The sequence below is a fragment of the Lathyrus oleraceus genome, chromosome 1 (genome assembly GCF_024323335.1).
Source record: "Lathyrus oleraceus cultivar Zhongwan6 chromosome 1, CAAS_Psat_ZW6_1.0, whole genome shotgun sequence".
Classification (NCBI taxonomy): domain Eukaryota; kingdom Viridiplantae; phylum Streptophyta; class Magnoliopsida; order Fabales; family Fabaceae; genus Lathyrus; species Lathyrus oleraceus.
The window spans coordinates 10,687,982-10,713,150 of NC_066579.1; the positions used below are offsets into that span (position 1 = coordinate 10,687,982).

Here is a 25,169-nt window from a genome sequence, read left to right on the forward strand (position 1 = left end):
TTATATTCCCTCCGTTCCTTTATAATTGTCATTTTCTTTTAAAAAAATTGTTTCTTTTTAATTTTCACTTGCAAAATTCAAGGTAGTATTAATTATAATTTTGTTAAAATTACCCTTAGATAATTATTAGAGAGAGAAAAAAAGTAAAATGAATGTAATAAATGATATTATAGGTAAAAGAAAAATTATTGTTTTAAAAGTAACAATAATGATTAGCTTCCTTGATATATGTAAAAAATTAAAAAAAAATAACATTTAATAAGAAATAGAGGAAGTAGAATATAGAAGTTAAAATTAAATTTCTTACTAAATCAACTAAATATATCAATATTTAATTAAATATTTTGTGCCGACTTTTTAACTACTTTTGTACTCGGCATCAACTCTACTATATTTTTTTTTGATTTCATTCTTTTAAGTATTAGAAATAATTTTATAAAAAATAAATTAGATTTACTTTCTTTACATTTTCATAATCACCGGACTAACTTGTACCCCTTTTTATAACATCTATTCTTTTTCTATATTAGGCCTTTATTAAGAAAAAAAACTACCAGATCTCGCATTAATCTTTTAAATGAAGTTTTCGTGGTTAAATAAAAAAAAGAAGATTACAATTAAATTATACTAATGCTAATTATATTCCGAAAAATATCTCAATTTATTCCTTTTAGCTTAGCACTACGATTTTCCCATGCGAAAATGCCTAAAATTCAACCTCTATTTACTTTCTAGGGTTCTTCTTTCTCTCATGTTTCTCTCTCTGATCCAAATCGAACCCATCTTTAACTGCTAAATTCCTAACACAGATCTTCTCCTCATCCTTCCTTTTCTTCCTTTTACCGCGTCTTCTCAAACAACAAGTATTTCAAGTTTCAATATCTTTCACATCGGTTCTCTCCTTTCTTCGATTCTCTGATTCTCTTATCGTTTTCATCTTTCTGTGTTTTTTTCTTCCTTCGTTTTTATGGTTGATATGGATGGATTTGGAGGTGGGGGTGATATCGGAGGAGGTCCTAATAATGGAGATCTTAGGCAATTGGGTGATGTTCCCACAGGTTTGCTTCATATTCTCTGATGCAACTGTTTCTTTTTTTGAAACTGTTTTGTTTAATGGGTATTCGTTTTTATGTTCTTCAATTAATTTTCGTCATGTAGATCTGGTTCGTAATTTAATTTGAGTTATTGGGAAAGTTCCTGCGTGATTGTTAGTTTTACATTTCAAGTTGTTTATTTGTTTGTTATTTTTAGTTCATACAATTAAGCTTCATGGATTGCAGAGTAGCTGAATCTAAAGCTTATTTCGGATTGAATTATTGTTGTCATATTCGTGTTTATGCTATTGTTGGTTGCTTATAAACTTTTTAAGTAAGCTATTCAAGAGAGCTAATAGAAATAAGCTTAAAATCATTTATAGACATGTCATAAGCTGTTTTCATACACTCCCAAACAGTCTCACACGCCCTTACATCAATTTTTAGTACTAAGTGGTGTGCTTATATAGATTTTGTTCTTGTGCAAATTATGGTCACACGGGACTCTCTTCCATTTGCACGAGGCATGTGCAACACTGCTACCTGTACTTTTCATGTTAAGTAGTTCTAAGCAATTGCTAAAATGTCTTTGGTGATGTTTTTGTTATGCAGGAGGTGCTGTTTTTGACGCATCACAGTATGCATTCTTTGGGAAAGATGCTGTTCAGGAAGTTGATTTGGGAGGGTTAGAAGACAATGCCCATTTGCCAACCTTTGAGTCTAATGAGGAGGAGTTCTTTTTTAATAGAGAAAAGGTTCATTTTCAATCTTGTCTGTTATTTTTTCTCTCAAAGTTCATGTGGCTAGAATGTGTTTGAAATATATTCATGTAGAGTTTACAATTTTAATTAAGCAACATCTCCCCTCCCTTCCTTTCTCACTCGTTTCACACACATGATGTCTGAGTTCTGTATCAACTTACATTCACTCTCACTTTTGCAGGATGAGGATGTAAGATCTCTTTCTGATATTGATGATCTTACAACCACCTTTTGGAAGGTAAGGATGTTAAACTATGTTTATTGCACTTTTCTTGATTCTGGAGTTTTTTATTAGAGAAGTGACTAAGTGTTGTGATCATGTTAAATTTGCATGCTTAATGCAAAAGTGCTAAAGTATATATATTAGAAAGAGAAATTTTATAAAATTGTGTGTAATATGATTGATGTAATGTTTCAAATATGAGTTGAGTCATGAATTGGAGAAAGACTAAAAAGTGACCCAACAGTAATTTGTTATTCCTGCACGTATTTTCCATAGTTTCAGTTGAATTTGTTTTCCATAAGATTTCTCAACTTTCCAATGAGGAATAGTTGATATAATAAGGCACAGGTTTGGTCCATATTTGTTAACTATGAGATAGAATTTTATGCTCGAGTGTGGAAAATTTCAAGAAACAGTTGAATTTGTTTTCCATAAAATTTCTCAACTTTCCAACAAGGAATAGTTGAAATAGGCACAGGTTTTGGTCCATATTTGTTAACTATGAGATAGAATCCTATACTTGAGCATGGGTTTTACCCCCTTGTCGTATTCTATCTCAGTTAAGGTTTCTATGATTGTAAATGCTATTATGCTAGAGTGGAAGATCTTAAACTTGACTTGTGAAAATTGTTGTTTCTAATTTATTTTATTATGTTAAGACTAGGCACATTTTGTATCATGTGCTCCTCCACCACAAACAGATCCTATCATATTAGGTGTTCTCGAGATTAGCTGCTTTTTCCAAGGCCATATTCAAACTAGATAGTTAAACATTTGGAATAATATTATTATTTCAATGCTAGGTAGTTAATAACTTCCCTGCCAGTGAGATGCAGAATAGTTACTGGCTGCCGCAGTGAGGTTTAGGGCGTCACGCATTGAGGGTGCCGAGGCCTCAGGTTGCTGGCCACCACAATTAGGCCTAAAGCATCGCACACTGAGGGTGCTAGGGCCTCAGCCAAAGTGCGAGTCACATCCGCTGCAGTACACAGATCAGCCACATTTTAATCCGGTGATTTTTGCAGCTGCGGCAGCCAAATGTTTGTTACAGGGTTTATGATGTCTTTTAGGTCTACTTACTAGGTTAAAGGAGAAGACAAATTATGAATATTAAATTTTCGGTCAAAACTTTAAATCCTTAACCCTTATATATATATTCTTGTTTCAGGGTCAACTGCCTGCTGGGATTAACAATTATGTTTGTGTGGTGGTTTGGGCTTTGGGCTTGTGCAACTAACAATATGACTTTTATTCTTGTTTTAAATTGGTCAGACAACACGACTGTTCCATTTTTATGCTATTATATTATAAGTGGTTGGTATTTATTCTCGGGCTTTGCCTGACCTGACCAACAAAGATTTTTCATGAAGTTTTGTGGCATGTCATAACCAACTGCCCAAAAGCTTAAGCTATTTATTGAGCACATGAGTGATTTTATGTTATATCTTTAACACACTCACTCACACAAACCTTACGAATTTGAAGTGTGAAATGTGGTGGACTATGCACTGCCTAATCAACTGCATGTTGAAATTTGTCTTTTATTGCATTAATGGGGTGGCAAGGATCAAATTCTAGATTACAAGGTTATATAGGCTTGGATGTCATGCCATTAACCAACTATTCCAAAACCCTAAGATTCTAGATACGACAACAATAACAACCAAGTCTTATCCCACTAAGTACTAAGTGGGGTTGGCACATGGATCAACTTCCGCCATAATGTTCTATCCAAGACCATGCCTTTATCTAAATTGTTAAGCTCAAGATCTTTCTTAATAACTTCTCTTATAGTTTTCTTAGGTCTTGCTCTACCTCTAACTATTTGACCCCTCTCCATCTGATCTACTCTCCTTACCACAAAATCTAAAGGTCTTCTTTCTACATCCACCGAAGCCTATTCTCCACCATTTTTTCTACTATAGGTGTTATCCCAACACTCACTCTAATATTGTCATTTCTAATCTTATCATGTCTAGATGAAGACACAATTAATTTTTGTATTATATCTCTGATGGCATGATAGACGTTGAGGGGTTATATAGACAACCAAGAATAGTAAGGTCATAGATGAATTAAAATTGATAAATTCTCATCTCACCTTACAAACTGGTTTTGTAAGGTTGAATTAGGCCCAACCACAATTCTTAAGATGATATCTAGAGCAAGTTTTTTCTTTAGGTTCAGCCGTCAAGGTTTTTCTGGTACGGAAGAGTTGGTAAGTGAAGGATTAATCTGATTAGCTTGTTTTCTTTGGCATTTCAAACATATTTGAATGATATCGGCATCAACTAACTAGTTCTCAAAACAAATGCTTGTTGTTTGATCTTTTCTTGATATGTGTGTTTATATGCAATTTTGTGATTCAGTTTCTGACTGCTATGATTTTGATCATACTTGATTCCATGTCTCTGTAGACAGTCACGGCTTCTGCTTTACTCCTCAATATGAATACTAATCTTTTTTACTTTAAAATTTTATTTTAGTTGAACAAGGTTGTCAGTGGACCAAGAAACCCAGGTGTTATTGGTGAACGGGGATCAAGAGAAAGTGAGTAAAGCAATTGTACTTCCCTCTCCAATTTCCCTTTTCTATTTTAAAAATAAATGAGGTCAATTTTTGTGCTAGTTTTGTTTATTTATTTAACATTTTGAGTGAATAGGCAAATTGGTTTTCAAAATTGTCAGCATTAGTCAAAATAGTCCTTAAATTTAACACGGGCAAATACATTTAAAAACTATAACACATCAGTCTAAATGGTTCCAAGTTAACTTCTGTTGTTAAACTATGGCATTACATGTTAAATGAACATGAGGTCTTTCCCATAGATCTCACATGATTGCCACATCACTGAAAACTTAACGTGTCACGTTAAATTCATGTATTGATATGGGATCCACTTGGAAGGCCACATGTTTATTTAGTGCGCCATGTCATATCCACCGGCAGCAGAAGTTAATGGAGGGACCATTTTGATTTGACGATTATAATTTTGAGGACTAATTTGCCTATTTACTCTTTCATTACTAACTGTTATCATCTTGCTTTCTGAGAGTTTGGCAACCATGGATTTTGCTACAAGTTTGTTCATATCCTGACGGTTTTTAAGTAGAAAACTTCTGTCTATTCAGGAAAAAGGAGCGTGATATAAAAGTGACGATAACTTAAATGTGATGAGTCTATTCAGTGTTATCTTGCATCATGTAGTCATAAAACTAATGATTGAGGAAAGACACTAGTTTTAGGTTACATTATTATTTTTCAGGCCTGGTCTTGTTTGTTTAAAATCCACATCAAAATATTTTAAGATGATGTTATGCGTCTTTTGTGTTCAAAGGGACTGTATTTCTGGGTTTTAGTAGGCTTAATTCCCCTCCTTTTCACTCTAGTCAATCTTTTTTCAAGTTGACTGACTTATTTATGTTTTTAATTGTATCTACTATCCAGACTCTACATCTGATTTGGCACAAAGGGAAGATGTTCATAGCTGGTTTGATCAGAATGCTTATGACAGTGAAGGTTCAATTGATGGAAAAAGATGGTCATCACAGCCCCAATCATCTCTTGCCCATTTACAAAGTTCAAAATCCTTGTACAGAACATCGTCATATCCTGAGCAGCAAAGGCAAGATCAAAACTACCACCTCCAACATTGTTCCAGTGAGCCCGTTCACAACTGGCTTGATCAGCAGATTTATGATATTGAATCAGCTCATGATGACAAACGGTGGTCATCTCAGCCGCATACCTCCATTCCACACTTGCACGAATCAACATCCTTGTACAGAACATCTTCATATCCAGAAAAACAACAAGAGCTTACACGTTTTTCTAGTGAGCCAATATTGGTACAGAAGTCTTCATTCACCTCTTATCCTCCGCCAGGTGGTCGGTCTCAGCAGGGTTCTCCAAGTCAAAGTACAGGCCACTTAAACATTCCTTATCACACTGGAGCAGCAGCTCAGATGGCGCTATCATCTCAAAATCGTTCCCATTTCTCGAATTCTGCTCTACAGTTGAGTGGGTTAAACCTTGGGTCACATTTTGGTGGAAACACACGCCAATTTCTTACTGGTTCCTCCTCTATTAGTCAAAGAATACAGAACCAATTGGTCAACCAAGCAGGGTTATATCCAGGAGAGCGTTCCAACCTCCTAAGTAATATGTTGCAGCAACAATTACAGCTTCATAATGGATCAGTTTCTCCTCACTTGATGAATCAATTACACCAACAGCATAGACTGCATCATCCTGTTCAGCAATCTGCAGGCTACTTGTCAGGTTTCCAGTCCCATTTATTTAACCCCCACCTTTCCTCTAGCTCATCCGTCAGTAGCAAGTATGATCATAGACCAAAATCAACTCAAAAAGGTAAGCACAGTCATCGTTTATCCCATCAGGGTTCTGATGCCAGTAGCCAGAAGAGTGAGAGCAGTTCATTACAGTTTCGTTCCAAGTATATGACAAGTGATGAAATTGAGAGTATTCTTAGAATGCAGCTTGCTGTCACTCATAGTAATGATCCATACATAGATGACTATTACCACCAAGGTCGTCTTGCGAAAAAACCTTCTGTGGCAAAGTTAAAACATCCATTTTGCCCAACCCAAATAAAGGAACTTCCTTCACGAACACGTTCTAGTAATGACCCACATGCATTTCTTCAGGTTGATACCCTAGGAAGGGTTTCATTTTCGTCCATTCGCCGGCCTCGCCCTCTTCTTGAGGTCGATCCTCCAAACTCTTCCGTTCCTGGTAGCTCTGAGCTGAAGATTTCAGAAAAGCCTCTCGAACAGGAGCCTACATTTGCTGCCAGAGTCACAATTGAAGACGGTCTTTGTCTTCTTCTTGATGTAGAGGATATTGATCGTTTCCTACAGTCTAATCAGCCACAAGATGGTGGAACACAATTAAGACGAAGAAGGCAGGTCCTGTTAGAAGGACTAGCTACTTCACTTCAACTAGTTGACCCGCTGGGAAAGAATGGGCATAAGGTTGGGCTTGCAGCGAAGGATGACCTTGTTTTCTTACGGATAGTATCTGTCTCTAAGGGACGCAAGCTCCTTGCGAAGTATCTTCAATTGCTTCTTCCTGGTAGTGAGCTTATGCGAATAGTCTGCATGACCGTCCTTCGGCATTTAAGATTCTTATTTGGTGGTCTCCCCTCAGACCCGGCAGCTGCAGTGACTACATGCAGCCTTGGCAAGGTTGTTTGCCAATGTGTCAGAGGAATGGATCTTGGTGCTCTTAGCGCTTGTCTTGCTGCAGTTGTTTGTTCTGCAGAGCATCCTCCTCTACGCCCTGTTGGAAGCACTGCTGGGGATGGTGCTTCCCTTATTTTGGTATCTGTTCTTGAGAGGGCTACCGAGCTTCTAACCGATCCACATGCAGCCTGTAACTATAATATGGGTAATCGTTCGTTTTGGCAGGCCTCATTTGATGAATTCTTTGGCCTTCTTACCAAGTATTGCATGAATAAGTATCACAGTATCATGCAGTCCCTGCTTATACAAAGTACACCAAATGTGGATGATGACATTGGATCAGATGCTGCTAAAGCTATCAGCAATGAAATGCCTGTTGAACTCTTGCGTGCAAGCCTCCCTCATACTGATGACCGCCAAAGGAAGCTATTACTAGATTTCGCTCAGCGATCTGTTCCCGTGGTTGGATTTAACAGTAATTCCGGGGGAAGCGGTGGTCTCCTGAATTCAGAGACAGTGCTAAGTTGAAAGATAGCTGCAAGAGAAGCTCTCCATAATGTTTTTTTGGGTTGAAAAGTCACATCTAACACAATCCTGCATCTGTTCAGATACATTTAGTGCTCAAGCGTCTGAAGCAATCTTAAATGGAAGTGTGGGTTGTATCTATATGATGGATGAAGGCTTCTTACTCATCCTTAATCATCTAGCTGTCATGATGCAGAAAAAATATGCAGCATTGTGAAACAAATATGCAATCAAGCCCTTTATTTTATGATGCACTTGGCTTGATTTGCTCCTCTTGTCTTTTATTTTTCTATTGACAAGAAGGGGTTTATTTTGTTACTACGTGTGGCTGGTAGGAACACAGTAGTTTTTAGTATGTACAGGTTTAGGTATATATGATTCCCATGTTTCCTTTCTTATTATTATATAAAGAAGGGTAAGGGTGGGTTGTACTCTGCATCGTATCGGTGAAAGAAGTGTTTTTTTAAGGGCTATTGGGGATGTGCAAACTATGCCGAGAAACAGGTTGACAATTTAGCATGCTGAAAAACTCAAGAACATTGGTGAATAAGTTATATATTGAATCTTGTTGCATGGTTTTATCATTTTTCAGACACGTTTTAGAATTGTCAATTTGTATATATGTGCTTCTTATGTATTCAATAACTTGTGAGAATATTCAGTTTCTTTCACTGTTTTCATCTGAGTTTCGCATGCTTTACTTTAATTTTGTTAAAGCGCATTCCACTTTTTAGGATGGATGAATGTAGGAGTGTTGAAAACCAAACCGGTTCTCAAATTGAAAATCTTAAAAAATCGCTTTGTTTCGGATGTGTTTGGGGTGGTTTGTATTTTGCAAATAAAATTGAATGATGTTACAAAATCTTATAAACTATTATATTTTTTTTAAATTATTAAGTACTATGTGTATATTTTGTACGATGGTTATTTTAATTTATCCATCAATAAAAAATAAAAATAATTATTTATAAATATTATTTTTTTGTTTGAAATAAAATTATTATATACTAGTTTTTGTTTCATTTTTAATTTAGATATTTATAAAAAAATTAAAATAAAATTTTTTTAACTTACATCATTTTTGTATCATTTTATATATAAGATATTTTAAATTTATTTAAGACGTAAGATAAAATTGTAATGCAAATTTTTTATTTATGTATTAAATTATAAATTTGTTTTAAAATTAAATATTATAAATTTGTTTTAAAATTATGTTGTCCATATATATAGTCGATTATTTTTTTTTTTATAAAAATTAAACCAATCAAATCCATAAAAATCGCATTAGTAAAAACTAAATCAATTTAAACTGTATTAGTTTGTTTGATTTTAATTTTAAATGTTAACCGAATCAAATCGAATTGCACATTATTTTTTTTTCCAGTTCGAGTGACTTTTAAAGTGAAAATATTAAACCGCAACACCCTTAAATAAATGGTTGAAAATGTGTTTTCATTGATAACGCGAAAACACATAGTGTAATTTGATTTGATTCACATGCATTATTAGTATAGTTTTTATTTACTTTCGTAGTATTATGTCGGTATTTTTTTTTATGTATTTCAGGTATTTAAATCCCATGACTCTTTGTGCGGAAAATTGGTGCAAAGCAGCATATCAGGTAACAAAATGGACAAAAATGGTGTTGTCAGTTAACAAGTCAAAAAAGTCAAACCTCGAGTGTCTGACGGTCCAACCTTCGGACAAAATCTTCGGAGGCCTGACGTCCATCAGCCTCCCCAGCCTGCTTGATGGACGGACTGTCATCCAGCTAACGACCGTCAACGTCAGTCAACTGCACCCAGTCGTCCTGTTTCTTGAATTTTCTTCCATTTTGAGCACTTTCCTCAACCAACTGTTACACGATTTTGGAGTAGTTTTTACTGATTTTTTACTCTATTAATATGAGACCACTGGTTAAGTATTAGGGGGTTCTTCTAGAGTTTTAGATTTTAAGCCGAAAAACACTTATTGTGGACATTGAGTGATAAGTGCACACTAGACTAGGATTTTGAAAGTTTCTGCTCTTGTATTCAATTTGTTCGCTGTTCAAATTTGTCAGCATAATTTTCTCAAATTTTTTACTTGTAGTTTCCCTGTATCGGTTAAAGACTTTATTGGAACAAATTATAAATATATTAGTTTTTTCTTAATTTTCTTAATTAATAATTTAGTAAATGGTATGTTGTTTGTACTAAATATATCCGACTAATTTCCTAGAGTCTAGAACGTGAGAACCATCATTTCGACGGGACTCGGTAAAATTAATAGGTGCCAATAATTAATATTAATACTCTTCTTCGATTTTGAATTTTATTCTAAAAAATTAAAAGCTTTGTGTGACAACCAAAACACAAATATCAGTCAATAGCGCGACAGTGTGAGACCGATGTTCAACCCTAAAATTTAAATTTTTAAATTTTAAAAACCGCGAGAACACTTTAGTTATTAATTAGGACTTATTTATTTTAAAAACATGTTTCGAAATTGTATTAGTGGAGCGACAACATGATTGTTACAGTTTTGAAATATAACACGAGTTGCAAGAGAGTGACTAGAGTATTAAAATTTATATTTTCTCCGAAAATCATTTTAAAATTAGTGACTAGCGTCTAAATTTATACGAGTCTCCGAGGTATACAGGAAATCACATTCCGGTCTCACTTATTTAAATAGTCGCCAAACCAACTAGTTTTAACTTTTTTTTTAGTTTCCTTCAAATCCAAGAATTATAGCCTTAGATTTACATAGCATCAATAGACAACGATAAGTTTGATTATCTGCCCCTGTGGGTTCAATATCTTTTAAAATTACGATTGATTCAGTGCACTTGCGGAATAAACCCCATCAAATATTTGGCGCCGTTGCCGGAGACTAATTTAATCAATATCGTAACTCCGTTGTTGCACCGTATAGACTAAGGCAAAATTTAGTTATATTTTCATACTAGTTAGTTGATTGTATGCCAAACACTTGTTACTCAGAGGACGAGCTAGCACAACCCATTAACGAAATCGATCACTTTATCCTCAGACGTCGAATCAGACAACTTCGCTTAGAGTATAATATCCCAGACCCAGATATGGTTGCAAACCAAAACCGTCCTCTCAAGGACTACGCTGCTCTGTCCCAAGAGGAGGCACACTCAAGTATTGCACTCCCTGCCATTGAGGCACACAATTTCGAGTTGAAACCCGCTTTGTTGCAAATTGTGCAACAACACCAATTCTCAAGAAGTCTTATTGAGGATCCTAATCTCCATTTGTCAGTGTTTGTGCAATACGCAAACACAATAAAAGCTAATGACGTCAATCCAAAAGCAATAAGACTCAGTCTTTTCCCATTTTATTTAAGAGATAGAGCTAGAGTTTTCCTGTAGTATCCACCTTCAAACTCCATCACAACATGGAATGAATTGAAGAGAGCCTTCTTAGCCCGATATTTTCCACCTAGCAAGACTCCTATGCTAAGGAGCCAAATTAATGGATTTAGACAGAAGGATGGAGAATCAATCTTTGAAGCATGGGAAAGATACAGGGACATGATGAGACTTTGTCCACATCATGGCCTGGAACAATGGTTAATAATCCATACTTTCTACAATGGTCTCTTGTACAACACAAGACTAACAATAAACACTGTAGTTGGAGGCGCATTGATGGATAAACCATTCCAAGAAGCTTATCATCTCATTGAGAACATGGTAGAAAATCATTGCTAATGGGAAAGTGAGCAAACTCATATGGAGAAGTACAAAAAAAGGCGGGATGTATGAAGTTAATGTCATATACCATGTTAGTGCCAAAGTAGACGCCCTTTCTCAAAAGATCGAAAGATTAACCATAACTCCTGCAGCTACCGTAGCCGCGGTAACTCCAAACTACGAGATATGTGGAGTTCCTGGATACATCACCTCAGAATGTCAAGTAATGGCTGGAATCCCATCTGATCAAGTAAATTATGCCCAAGGGAACCCATACTTAAATACTTACAACCTACGTTGGAGGAATCACCCTAATTTCTCTTACAAGAATAACAACATGTTATTTTCTCCCAGTGAACTACCACCTGGTTTTCAAAAGGCATCACCTGCTGCTCCTCAAGCGCCCAAAAAGTCGAATCTCAAAATAATGATGGAAAACTTTATCATATCTCAGACTCAATAAAATAAGGAATTTATGAATCAAAACATTCATAACAATGAGTTGGTGAAACAATTGACAAATAAGGTAGATGCTTTAGCCACACATAACAAAATTCTAGAGACGCAAATCTCATAAGTGGCACAACAATAAGCATCTACTTCTGCCCCCGCTAGCGTATTTCCTGGCCAACCACAACCAAACCCAAAGGGGCACGCCAATGCAATCACACTGCAAAATAGAACACAATTGGACGGCCCAATTGATCCTAGAATGAACAACTAGAAGATTAGTAAGAGAACTGAGGAGAAAAATAAGGATCCAGAGAGAATGATAGATATGAACTCTAAAGGAGAACCGGAGAAAACAATTAGACCAAACCCTAAGGATAAGGAGAACCAAGAAAAAGAGAAACCTTATGTCCCTCCACCTCTGTATAAGCCACCTATTCCATACCCTCAAAGACTAGCTAAATCTAAAACAGAGGGTCAGTTCAAATTTTTTTTAGACTTTCTAAAGCAACTCCACATAAAGATCCCTTTCTTTGAAGCAATTACTCAAATGCCCTCATACGCCAAGTTTCTTAAAGAGATCATGTCAAACAAAAGGAAGCTTGACGAAGATAGTACTGTAGCACTGACTTAAAATTATAGTGAAATCATACAAAATAAAATGCCTCAAAAACTGAAAGATCCGGGGAGTTTCTCTATTCCCTGTGTTATAGGAAAATTTGTTATTGATAAAACACTGTGTGATCTAGGAGCTAGTGTGAGCTTAATACCCTTCTTAATTAGTGAAAGACTAAACCTAGGAAGCCTAAAGCCAACAAAAATGTACCTTCAATTGGCCGATTGGTCAATTAAATATCTTGTAGGCATCCTGGAAAATGTCCCGGTTAGAATTGGTCAACTGTACATTCCTACAAATTTTGTAGTGATGAATATGAAAGAGGACTCAAGCATTCTGCTTCTGTTAGGAAGACCCTTTTTAGCTAATGCAGGTACAATAATAGATGCAAAGAGAGGAAAGTTAACCTTCGAAGTAGGTGAGGAGAATATTGAGCTTATCCTATCCAAATTCATGAAAGGACCTGCCATAGACGATACTTGTTGTGTCATAGACATCAACAATGAATGTGTGAAAGAATTGGAGATGAAGACACCTCAAGTTATTGAAGTCCTAAAAATCCCAACACCACCTATATCCGAAGATGATGAATGACGTGAACCATATGAGGATGACAGTTTAAGAGAATGTCTCGCACTTACCCCTGATCATATGCCTGGCCCAAAGCAACCACCCGTAAAGCTTAAAGTATTGTCTAAAAACCTAAGATATGAGTTTCTAGATAAGGAACTTGATCACCCAATGATAGTCAATGCAGACTTAGGTCCAGAATATATTGAGCGATTATTAGAGCTCTTAAGGAAATATCCAACAACTCTAGGGTATAACATCTCTGATTTGAAAGTAATCAGTCCCTCTGTTTGTATGCATCAAATTATGTTAGAAGAGGACTAAAAAACCTCTAGAGAACATCAGAGGAGAATAAATTATATCATGAGTAACATAGTAAAAAAAGAAGTCCTGAAACTACTAGAAGCATGAATCATATACCCGGTATCTGACAGTAAATGGGTCAGTCCAGTACATGTAGTGCCTAAGAAGGGAGGAGTCACGGTAGTTAAAAATGAGAAAGGCTAAGCTGTAAAAAAACGTGTAGAAATAGGGTGGAGAATGTGCATAGATTATCGAAAATTGTACAAATCCACCCATAAATATCATTTCCCTTTACCCTTCATTGACCAAGTGTTTGAGCGCTAAGCTAAGGGCTCTCACTTATGCTACTTAGATGACTACTTTGGATTCTTTCAAATCCCAATCCACCCCGAAGACCAAGAAAAAACTACTTTCACTTGTCCCAGTGGCATGTTCGCTTACCGATGAATGTCGTTTGGACTACGCAACGCTCCCGTAACTTTCCAAAGATGCATGATGGCAATATTCGCAGATTTTCTAGACATCATCATGGAAGTCTTCATGGATGACTTCTCAGTCTATGGATAGAGTTTCGAGGGTTGTCTTGCAAATCTAGACTTTGTCTTAGAGAGATGTGTAAAATTTAACCTAATGCTTAATTGCGAGAAATGCTATTTTATGGTTAGAGAATGAATAGTTCTTAGACATGTAGTGTACGACAAGGGAATAGAAGTGGACAAAGCTAAAATTGAGGTAATTGAAAAACTTCAACCACCCAAAACTGTTAGAGAAATTTGAAGCTTCTTAGGACATGCCATTTTTTACCGACGCTTCATTAAAGATTTCTCTAAGATAACTAAACCCCTGACTGGTATTTTAATGAAAGATGTTGAGTTAAATTTTGATGAAAAATGTTTAGAAGCATTTCAACTGCTTAAACATGCCTTAATTTCCGCGTCTATAATGCAACCTCCTGATTGGAGGCAACCATTTGAAATCATGTGTGACACAAGAGACTATGCCGTAGGCACTATCTCAGGGCAGTGGAAAGAGAAGAAGCTCAATGTCATATACTACACAAGAAGGACCTTGTACACAACTCAAATGAACTACATCCTAACTGAGAAAAGCTCCTAGTTGTGGTCTTCGCGATTGACAAATTTTGTTCCTACTTAGTGGGAGCTAAAATCATCATTTACATAGACCATGTAGCTATTAGGTATCTACTGAGTAAGAAAGACACTAAACTAAGGCTCCTTAGGTGGATCCTAATGCTACAAGAGTCCGACTTAGAAATAAAAGACAAAAAGGGAACAAACAATATGGTGGCAAACCACATTTCTAGGTTGGAAAATGTCAAGACCGAACAAGTACCAATTAACAATGATTTCCCTTATGAGAGACTTGTAGCATATTTAGAAAATGATACACCCAATTTTTCTCAACTAGATGATTATTCTGAAGGGGATAACTTCGGTGATGAAAACATAGAAGATATGGAATCCATATTAGAGAAATCCACAGTCCCATGGTATGCTGACTTCGTCAACTACCTAGCAGCCGAAGTATTACCCCCAGAATTAACATATCAACAGAAAAAGAAGTTTTTTTATGACCTTAAACAATATTACTGGGATGAGCCACTCATATTTAATAGGGGCGCCAATGGTCTTTTCCGTCGCCGTGTCCCTAAAAAAGAGGTTGATGACATCATAAGCCACTACAATCCCATCTAAGACTTGTGCAAAAATCCTTCAAGCCGACCTTTATTGGCCTAACTTATGGAAATACATTCATGTCGCGATCGCTAAATGTGATTTATGCCAACACATTAGAAACATCTCTCGTCGCGACGAGATACCTCTGAAAAACATCTTAGAAGTATAAGTCTTCGACGTATGGGGGATCGATTTCATGGGTCCTTTCCCATCATCATTTGGAAATAAATTCATACTCGTCGTAGTAGATTACATATCTAAGTGGATTGAGGCGATAACTTCACCTACCAATGATGCACGAGTTGTGGTCAAGATGTTTAAAAATAATATCTTCCCTATATTTGGTATTCTGAGACACGTCCTTAGTGACCGTGGGTCTCACTTCATATCAAGAATATTTGAAAAAATGTTACTTAAGCATGGAGTCAGACACCGAATAGCAACCTCATATCATTCACAAACAAGTGGTTAAGTCAAAGTCTCCAATAGGGAGATTAAGCGAATCTTGGAAAAGACAATGTCTACATCTAGAAAATACTAGTCATCGAAGTTGCAAGAGGCTTTGTGGGCATATAGGACCGCTTTCAAGATTGTAACTACACCATTTAAACTAGTTTATGGTAAGTCCTGTCATTTGCCAGTAGAACTCGAGCACAAGGCTTATTGGGCCATAAAGACTCTGAATATGCATTATGAGGCTGCTGGTGGAAAATGAATTCTAGACATACACGAGTTGGAGGAATTAAGGTTAGATGCTTACGAAAATACCCAAGTTTATGAAGAAATAACTACGAAGTGACACGATAAGCAGATAACAAGGAAATAGTTCAAAGAAAGGAGTTAGTTCTCCTTTTTAATTCTCGACTACGACTTTTTTCTAGAAAACTTTTCTCTAGATGGTCAGGACCCTTCGCGATGACTAAAGTCTTCCAAAATGGTGTTGTTGAAATAATAGGCAAGTACAACGAGCTATTCAATGTAAACGGGAAGCGGCTAAAGCACTATCATTGGACCGAGGATGCAAATTATTATACTAGCTTAAAATTAGAGGAGTTGCCTGTCACTTTTCCGTAGTAGATGCACTAGAAACTATGTCGAGCTACCAACGTTAAACGTAGCGCTGCATGAGATACAACCCATGATTTTTTATTCATATTACTCTTTTTTCTCCCCGATATAATAAAGCGATAAATTAACTTATTGATCAGTACTAACTTTACTTTTATTTCCTTTTAGGTCACATTCACAAACTAACTTTTCTACTAACTAATTAGAGAATGTAGCGTGAAGATAATATGAGAGTCGTTTTCAAGAACGACGCCCAAAGGAGGTGCTACGAAGTCCTTGCTGAGAGGACCATCTCACCTATCAGATACCCTGATTTTCCTACCCTTATAGCCTTAGGACTCACATATAGTGTGCAATTTATGTTTAGCCAGATGATCTGGGACCACTTCTCAGTTGCGAAACATCCCACTTATAAAAACCTAACCATGGAGTTCCTTAGCTCTTTTGACTACCGCCCTAACTTAGGACTAGGACCAGCTAGAGGGATAGTTTCATTTATACTCTTTCCAAGAGACTAACGCCTTAACCACAACGAGTTAGCCCAACTCCTAGCATTCCAACATTGCCCTCGTGTCTATTCTGAGGTACCCATTGATGATGACATGTAGTTTTAACTAGACTATTTATGGGGTTGGATTACATAAGATTACCCACCAAACTATATCAGAATGAACCAGGACCTTATCCATAACCCAACCATTAGGTATTTCCAGATGGTTGTGGCCCATACCTTTTTTGGGAAAGCTCGGAATATTGACCCAGTGAGTAGAGAAGAATTGTTCTTCATGTTTAGCATCCTTCAGTCTAGGCCTATAAAGCTCTATTGTTTTCTTTCTTTCCAGTTTAGATAGATTAGTCAATCAAGAGATAAAGAATATTTATGTAGGCGGTACCGTTACCCATATAGATATATCTTTAGGCTTACATAACCAAATAACTCTCTTGACCCCTTGTGTGGATATGATTTAATAGATATAGACCATTACTTGAATTACAATTTAGTGAGGCGTGAGGGACCAAATGAATACAAGATAGTAATCCTAAGTGAAGTGGTTCACAAATTCACCCTTCCTACTGAGAAGACTAGTGTGCACAATCGTGAAAATTGGCGTTATTCTATAGAGAATCAGGACGAGTCACCCACACCACCTCAGACCATGTCTGCCCCTGAGTACCACCCTACTCCATCATCTAATACTTCTTCCTCATCCTCCTCAGCTGGTGTACCTCCTCTTGGCGAGCGCCATACAGAGATAAATACCCTCCAAACAGAAGTTACCATCCTTAGAACTGACCTAACCACTCTCCGCCGTGATTTCAAAGACTATACTGATGTGATGGTCGAGCATATGGATCACCTGTACCAGGAAATATGCACCATTCGTAAATTCCTAGGTCCTGATGTGGAACGTCATGGTGGCTGATATATACTTTGGTTTACTACCTTCCTTCTTTACCCTTGAACATTGAGGACAATGCTTTGTTTAAGTGTAGGGGAGGAATTATTTCCTCTTTTTCTAGATTAGGATTTCGTTTTGTTTTCTAATTAGGATTTCCATCGTTTTCTAATTTAGGATTTCATTTTATTGCTGCTGAATTATCATTTGTTAGTCGAACTATCGACGTAAAACAAAGCACTGTCTGGGAGGCAACCCATGATTTCTAATGTTATGTTTTTTTTCTTCCGTTTTATGTTTTCTTTCATTAACAAGTGATCAAGTATTAAGTGCGGGACCAAAAGAGGATAGAAACGAAAAAAAATAAAAAATTGAGCTTCAGAAGCCTGACAGTTAGACCGTCGTGCTGTTGAGGTCCGTCAACCTCTTCTACATGCGTGACGGTTAGACCGTCAGTAAGATGTCGTCCGTTAGCGATAGCAGAAACCTACAGTGAGCATGTTTTGGTAATTTTGACCGTTTTGTGCGAGCTTAATACCCACTAATACACCAAAATTGGAATTTCCACTCATTTTTCACAAAAAGCATTCCCATTAATCATTAAAATCATACCATTACTACTTTCCCTCCACTTTTTCAAACTTCATCTCCTTCTTTATTCCACCACTTTATTCCATAAAAGCTCCCATAAAATCTCCCATAACTTCCTTATTTCTCACTCAAATCACAAACCGTAAACTGTTCTGGAATCCCCATTCCACCTTCTTTCACATCCACTTACAAAATCAATAAATTTAACCCTCCTCCAGGAATCCAAATTTGGGTATCTATCATTTTTCACAAAATCTGCATCAAGACATGTTCGAGATTAATTACTTTGACATCCAATTCAGAACTAGTGATGATGGCACTTAGCAGCCACGTTACGACATACTATTTCGACGAGCCATGCTCCCGACAAGGTACGTCGATGACTCGTGTCTTGCAACCTTAGGCTTATATGATAACATGTATTACATGATAAATATAGTTAGTTTGCGTTGTTTCACGTCCCTTAGACACAAAACTTATGAAAGGTAAACACTTGAATTTTTGAGCTCTTATGAATTTTCACCGGTTCTGCGCACTAGACACTTTATTTTGACTATCGCATTCCACATGTTTAACTGGGAGTACTCCAAAACTTTGAAGGAAGTAGAGGAATTGTTAGATTATTCGCACGGTCCCGAGATCCCTTGCGATGATCAAGAAGACGAATTCCAGGGAGATTTTTGTGACTTTTGGCATCACATAACAGATGAGACCATCTCCAATATGAATGGTAAGAAAATTTCACATATCCATAACCCTGTGATCCATTATTTTCAAAATATTCTATGTAATACAATTTTCGATTGTGGGGATAGTGGTAGTGTGAATAAAAGAGAATTATTTTTCATTTACTGTGCTTTTCGGCCTTGTCAGGTTAATGCAAAGGCATTTCTGCTCACCCATATCAAGACAGTATCTAGAGCCTCCTTATGGACCATAGTTGTTGTAGGTTTGATCACCTTCCTTGCTATTTCTTTGGACTTAGAGGCCGAGCTCGATCCCCTTCCCTATCTTTTGGGATCCTATTCCCTTGGCATCATTGCGTGTCATTCGCAGTACATTGTTAAGCCCAAGAGCCCCAATAGATATACCCTCATGATCGCTCATCGAGAGATTTCTAGAATTATGCTGCCTGACCCTAGGCGCATTGATATGCGCAATAATCGCAATTGGACCTTTGATGTAAAAGATAGCGAGGATGAGGATGCTAACCAACTTACTCCTAAGGGTGGTGTAGATATTGATACTGAACCGATAGAGAATGTCCCTCCACGACCACCACCACCACCTCACTCACCCCATATTCCTGTATCACCTGCACACACCACACGTTTTGCTGCTGGCCATTTTGCAGGTACCTCCTCCGAACATCAGTCTCGTGAGGAGTACGACTATGTGGGTATCCATACCTTACTAGGCGACGTCCTCTGCCAGTTGTGTGACAATCACCATGCAGATGTTGAATGTGGCCGACTACTTAGGAATATGCAGGCGCAACAGGATGAATTGCAGAAGCAGTAGATCGAGATAATGTCCATCATCCAGCAGATACAGACACAATAGTTTGATTACACGAAGCACATCAAGCATAACATGGCATACCTGATCATGTGAATGGAGGGAGTGCGAGTTGGGATGGAAGATTTGCTAGAGTACATGCAACATGTAGGCGTGCCACACCCTCAGCATGGTAGGGGTGGATTTAGAGGCCGAGGTCGTGGCCGTTATTGAGTATACACACATGTTTTCTCTTTCCTTATTCACCTTATATCGAAACATTGGGGACACTATTTGATTTAATTATGGGGGAGGAACTTTACTAGCTTTCATTTATCGCTTTCTAGTTAGATTTTATTTCTGTTATTCATTTCATGTTGTTAGGATTTCAGTTTAATTGTTAGTTTAATCGTTAGTTGAGTCATTACATGTGTTATCGAGTCATTTATACATGTTTTTCGGCTTATGATTGAATATCCTGATTTCTTGAGCAATACCATTTTTTTTAAAAGACTTAGGAAGCTCGGTTTGACTCGAACGTATATAGATTGTGATGAGAGGAGAGGCTAGGACGAGGAGACTTGGGAAAATCCGACAAAATCAGTATTGCCCTCACATCTCATGACTCCCAATTATGCACATTAGTTTAAGTCCCCATTGAATTTTAGTCTTAAGTTTTTATTTGCTGAAATGATCCTCAAAGTAGTTTCTCTATCCAGTCAGGCACAATCTGTAGACACTGAGTAGAACAATCGACGAATAATAAGTGAATGGTCTTTTGTGCAAAAGAAAAAAATTGAATAAAAAGGAAATGCCGCATTTTACTAAGTTAGGTGACTCTCACCCGGTCATTTAATCCAAAGAAATGTGGTTGAATCCTTTAAAAGAAAGAAAAATGCACATTTGTAAAAGAAAGAAAAATGTTAAAATCGAAAGAAAAAAAAGGTTTTGACCATAATCACTAACAGACTCCCTACCATGTTATATGAGAGATAAATGGCCTTAATGTGACTGTCATGAATGAAAGAGGATTAAGAGGAATAGTGGAATTAGACTTTTATTCAATGGTATGATTGACACTAGTTTTCATAGGAGGGAGACTTGTGTCCGTGAGAGTGGTTTGTGTTGCTCTAATAACCTTAGTGTTGCATTAATACCTATTGAGTCGATCCTAGTCAACCTAATTCTTATCAGTCATGTATGAGTAGTTCCGATGCTTTTCTGCTCCTTATGTCCTTATGATCATGCTGCTACATATCATTTATCATATGCTAGCTGATTTGCTTGAGGACAAGTAATTGTTCAAGTGTAAGGGAGTTTGATAACGCGTAAACACATAATGTATTTTGACTCGATTCACATGCATTATTAGTATAGTTTTCATCTACTTTCATAGTATTATATCAGTATTCTTTATGTATTTTAGGTATTTAAGCCCCATGACTCTTTGTGCGGAAAATTGGTGTAAAGCGGCGATATCATAAAGAAAAATGGACATAAATGCTACTGTCAGTCAGCAAGGCAGAAAAGTCAAACCTCAAGTGCCTGACGTCTGTTAGCCTCCCCAGCCTGCCTGACGGACGGACCATCATCCAGCTGACGACCGTCAGCGTCAGTCAATTGCACCCAGTCGTCATGTTTCCTGAATTTTCTACTCCTTATATGTTGCATTAGTAATTATTATCAATCACATATGAGTAGTTTCAATGCTTTTCTACTCCTTATATCTTTATGATCATGCTGTTATACATCATTTATTATATGCTAGCTAATTTGCTTGAGGACAAGCAATGGTTCAAGTGTAGGGGAGTTTGATAACGCGTAAACACATAATGTATTTTGACTCAATTCGCATGCATTATTAGTATAGTTTTCATCTACTTTCGTAGTATTATGTCAGTAATCTTTATGTATTTTAGGTATTTAAGCCCCATGACTCTTTGTGCGAAAAATCGATGTAAAGCGGAAATATCAGAAAGAAAAGTGAACAAAAATGTTGTTGTCAGTCAACAAGGCAGAAAAGTCAAACCTCGAGTGCCTGACGTCAGAGGCCTCCCAGACTTGCCTAACGGACGGACCGTTATCCAACTGACATCCGTCAGCGTAAGTTAATTGCACCCAGTCTTCATGTTTCCTGATTTTTCTCCCATTTTGAGCACTTTCCTCAACCAACTGTTACACGATTTTGGAGTAGTTTCCACTGATTTTTGACTCTATAAATATGAGATTACTAGTTCAGCATTAGGGGGTTCTTCCAGAGTTTTAGATTTTAAGCAGAAAATCACTTTTGTAAAAGAACTTATTGCCCATATTGAGTGATAAGTGCACACTCGACTAGGATTTTAGAAGTTCTGTTGATGTATGCAATTTGTTCTCTGTTCAAACTTGTCGGTATAATTTTCCCAGAATTTTTACTCGTAGTTTCTCTATACCGGTTAAAGACTCCATTGGAGCACGTTATTAATATTTTTTCTTAGTTTATTGTTCACGTTATATATATATATATATATATATATATATATATATATATATATATATATATATATATATATATATATATATATATATATATATATATATATATATATATATATATATATTATGTTTTCTAGTTTAATTAATAATTTAGTTAGTAAATGTGAGGTCCGTGAATGGGACTCCGTAAAATTAATAGGCAGCAATAATTAATATTAATACTCTTCTTCGATTCTGAATTTTATTCTAAAATGTTAAAAAGATTTAAGCGACAGCGAAAACACTTAGCTACCAATCAATAACACGATAGTGTGAGACCGGTGTTAGTCCCTAAAATTTAGATTTTAAATTTCTAAAAACCGCGACAGTATTTTAATTATTAATTAAGACTTATTTATTTTTAAAATCTGTTTCGAAATTGTATTAGGGGAGCGACAATATGATTGTTACGGTTTCGAAACATGACACAGGCTGCGCGAGAGTGAGTAGTGTATTTAAATTTATATTTTTTCCAAAAATTATTTTAAAATCAGTGATTAACGCCTAAATTTATCAGAATCTTCGAGGTACTCTGTAAATCACATTGCGATCTCACTTATTTAAATAGTCATTAAACCAACTAGTTTTAATTTCAACTTTTTTTAGATTCCTTCAGATCCAAAAATTATAGCCTTAGATTTTCATGTTTGTACTATGTTTTCCGTGTTTCTCGTTTCAACATTACAGTTCGATATTTTCAATGTCTTTCACCTTATTTTGATTTCTATTCTTTGTGTTTCAAGACTTTTCTGTTTATTTCATTCACACCTCTTTTGTATGATTTTGCTTTCCATTAATGGAAGAAGAAATTAAAATATTAACATTATGATGGTTGTTTTGTATTTTTCATGTATTGCTTATTTGTACTTTTCTACTGTCCATGTTGATTGTTTCATATACATTTCTATATAACACTAATGCTACTATCAGTTTTGTTGGACTTTGACATGCAGGTGGTGCTTAGGGTTCAAAGCAAAGCAGAAGCAATGTTGCACTTGTGTTTGAAGTTACATTTGGTCTCTTACTTGGTATATCTTTCATTCTCTATATATATATTCCATTTATACTTTGTGTTCTTACATCGATAGAAGTTATTGGATTATACATCTTTTGTACATACTGGTATTCTTGATCTGTATATAACTTTGTATATGTATAATATATTTCTGTTAGCTTAGGTGGCAGGCTTAGATTGGTTACTACTTGTGTATATATATATCACCATTGTATCTTCTTCTAAAATCAATCAATGTAACAGTATTTTTCATACTTCTTCTTCTTCTTCTTTACATTCTGCTGCACAGTTTATGTGCATTCTTCAACTTTCCTGTATGGGATCCTCCATTATCAACATGGTATCAGAGCATACAATGCTCTGGTAGCCATTGCTTTCCTTTTTGTTTCTTGTTCTTCGCGTTTCTTTTCATCTCTGTTCGCGATTTCCTTTCTTTCTTCTCCGTTCTTGATTTAGCTTCAATGGTAAACCAGAGCTATGCCGATTTTTCAACCAATTCTGCAAACCCTTACTACCTCCATCCAAATGAAAATCCAACTCTTGTTCTTGTTACTCAGCTACTCAATGATAAGAACTATCACGTTTTGGCGCGTTCTATGCAAATCGCCCTAATCTCCAAAAACAAGGACAAGTTCATTGATGGATCCCTAACCAAACCTCCAGTTTCAGATCCATTGTACGCGTCATGGATTAGATGCAATACAATGGTTCTTGCGTGGATTCAGCGTTCAACCTCCGAATCGATTGCCAAATCGGTTTTATGGATTGATAGTGCCGCAAGAGTTTGGAAGAATCTGCAGATTCGGTTTTCACATGGCGATATCTTCCGCATTTCAGACATTCAAGAGGATCTCTACAAGTTTCGTCAAGGTACTCTCGATGTATCTAACTATTTCACTCAGCTTAAGGTCATGTGGGATGAGTTGGAGAACTATCGACCAATACCGTTCTGTTCTTGCGTTATTCAGTGTTCTTGTGGTGCCATAACTTCCATCAAGAAATACAGAGAGCAAGATTACGTTATACGGTTTCTGAAAGGATTATCTGAAAAATTTACTCATTCCAAATCACAAATAATGATGATGAATCCACTTCCTGATATCAATTACGCATTCTCACTTGTTATATAACAAGAAAGAGAGATGCATAGCTCCATCAATGGCGATACTCCTACTGCTAGCACTGCTGAGGAAACAGTTGCCTTACAAGTCCAGACTATTGAAGGAAACTATGCTACCAAACAGGGTAACACTAATTACAAAGGCAAGAATCAGGGTTATCACGGCTCCAAAGGTACCAACAGGATCTGCACTGTGGAAGAACTAATCACACAGTGGAGACGTGTTTTCAAAAGCATGGCTATCCTCCAGGTTTTAAGAACAAAGGCAAGATTTCGGCAGCTGCCACGGCTAACAGTGCTACAGAAGCTTCTCCTCAGGGTTCAACACCTTCTGCTTTTGGTTTTACTCAGGAGCAGTACAACAATATTCTGGCTTTACTCCAACAATCCAAACTTAATTCCACAGTCAACTTTGTCTCCACATCCCCTTTTGTTATGAATTCTCATGCCTCCAACATAAATGGTAAGAACCCTAATCACTGGATCTTAGATACAGGTGCTACTGATCACTTTACTTTCAATTTTGATTCTTTTACTCAATACAAAAACATAGTCCCTATTCCTGTTAGTCTGCCTAATGGCTCCTAAGTTGTAGCATCCATTTCTGGTACTATTGTTATTTCTCCATCCTTAACTCTACATAATGTTCTTTATATTCCAAGTTTTCATGTCAACCTCATCTCTGTTGCTAAATTGATAGATAGCAATGAATGCCTAGTTTAATTCACTGCTAACAACTGTCATATCATGCAGACTCATTCCAAGGTTCTAATTGGTATAGCTAGCCTGCAAAGAGGAGTATATGTCCTTGACTCCAGAGCTCACCAATCCACAAATCCTTCTATTGCTTTAAATTCTTGTACTCTTTGGCACTTAAG

General features: G+C 36.6%; 1 protein-coding gene and 1 non-coding gene across 2 annotated transcripts; one reads left to right on the plus strand and one right to left on the minus strand.

The window, feature by feature from the left end:
- The first annotated feature begins 640 nt into the window (after positions 1–640).
- On the plus strand, positions 641–8,427 carry LOC127125428 (protein PAT1 homolog). Its single transcript, XM_051054241.1, has 5 exons — positions 641–1,058; positions 1,647–1,789; positions 1,977–2,033; positions 4,505–4,568; positions 5,466–8,427. The coding sequence occupies exons 1-5, from the start codon at positions 968–970 to the stop codon at positions 7,748–7,750; spliced, it is 2,640 nt and encodes an 879-aa protein (XP_050910198.1). The 5' UTR covers positions 641–967; the 3' UTR covers positions 7,751–8,427.
- Positions 8,428–11,213: 2,786 nt separating this feature from the next.
- Positions 11,214–11,320, minus strand: LOC127116987 (small nucleolar RNA R71). Its single transcript, XR_007801751.1, has one exon. It is a non-coding gene; the product is annotated as a small nucleolar RNA R71 (small nucleolar RNA).
- Between the last annotated feature and the right edge of the window lie 13,849 nt (positions 11,321–25,169).

What these genes read in the sequence shown, in the direction of transcription:
- LOC127125428 (XM_051054241.1), top strand. Translation starts at nt 968, where the DNA reads ATGGTTGATATGGATGGATTTGGAGGTGGGGGTGATATCGGAGGAGGT. An exon ending in TCTTTTTTAATAGAGAAAAG is followed by an intron (nt 1,790 to 1,976) that starts GTTCATTTTCAA and finishes TCACTTTTGCAG; the next exon opens with GATGAGGATGTAAGATCTCT. An exon ending in TTACAACCACCTTTTGGAAG is followed by an intron (nt 2,034 to 4,504) that starts GTAAGGATGTTA and finishes ATTTTATTTTAG; the next exon opens with TTGAACAAGGTTGTCAGTGG.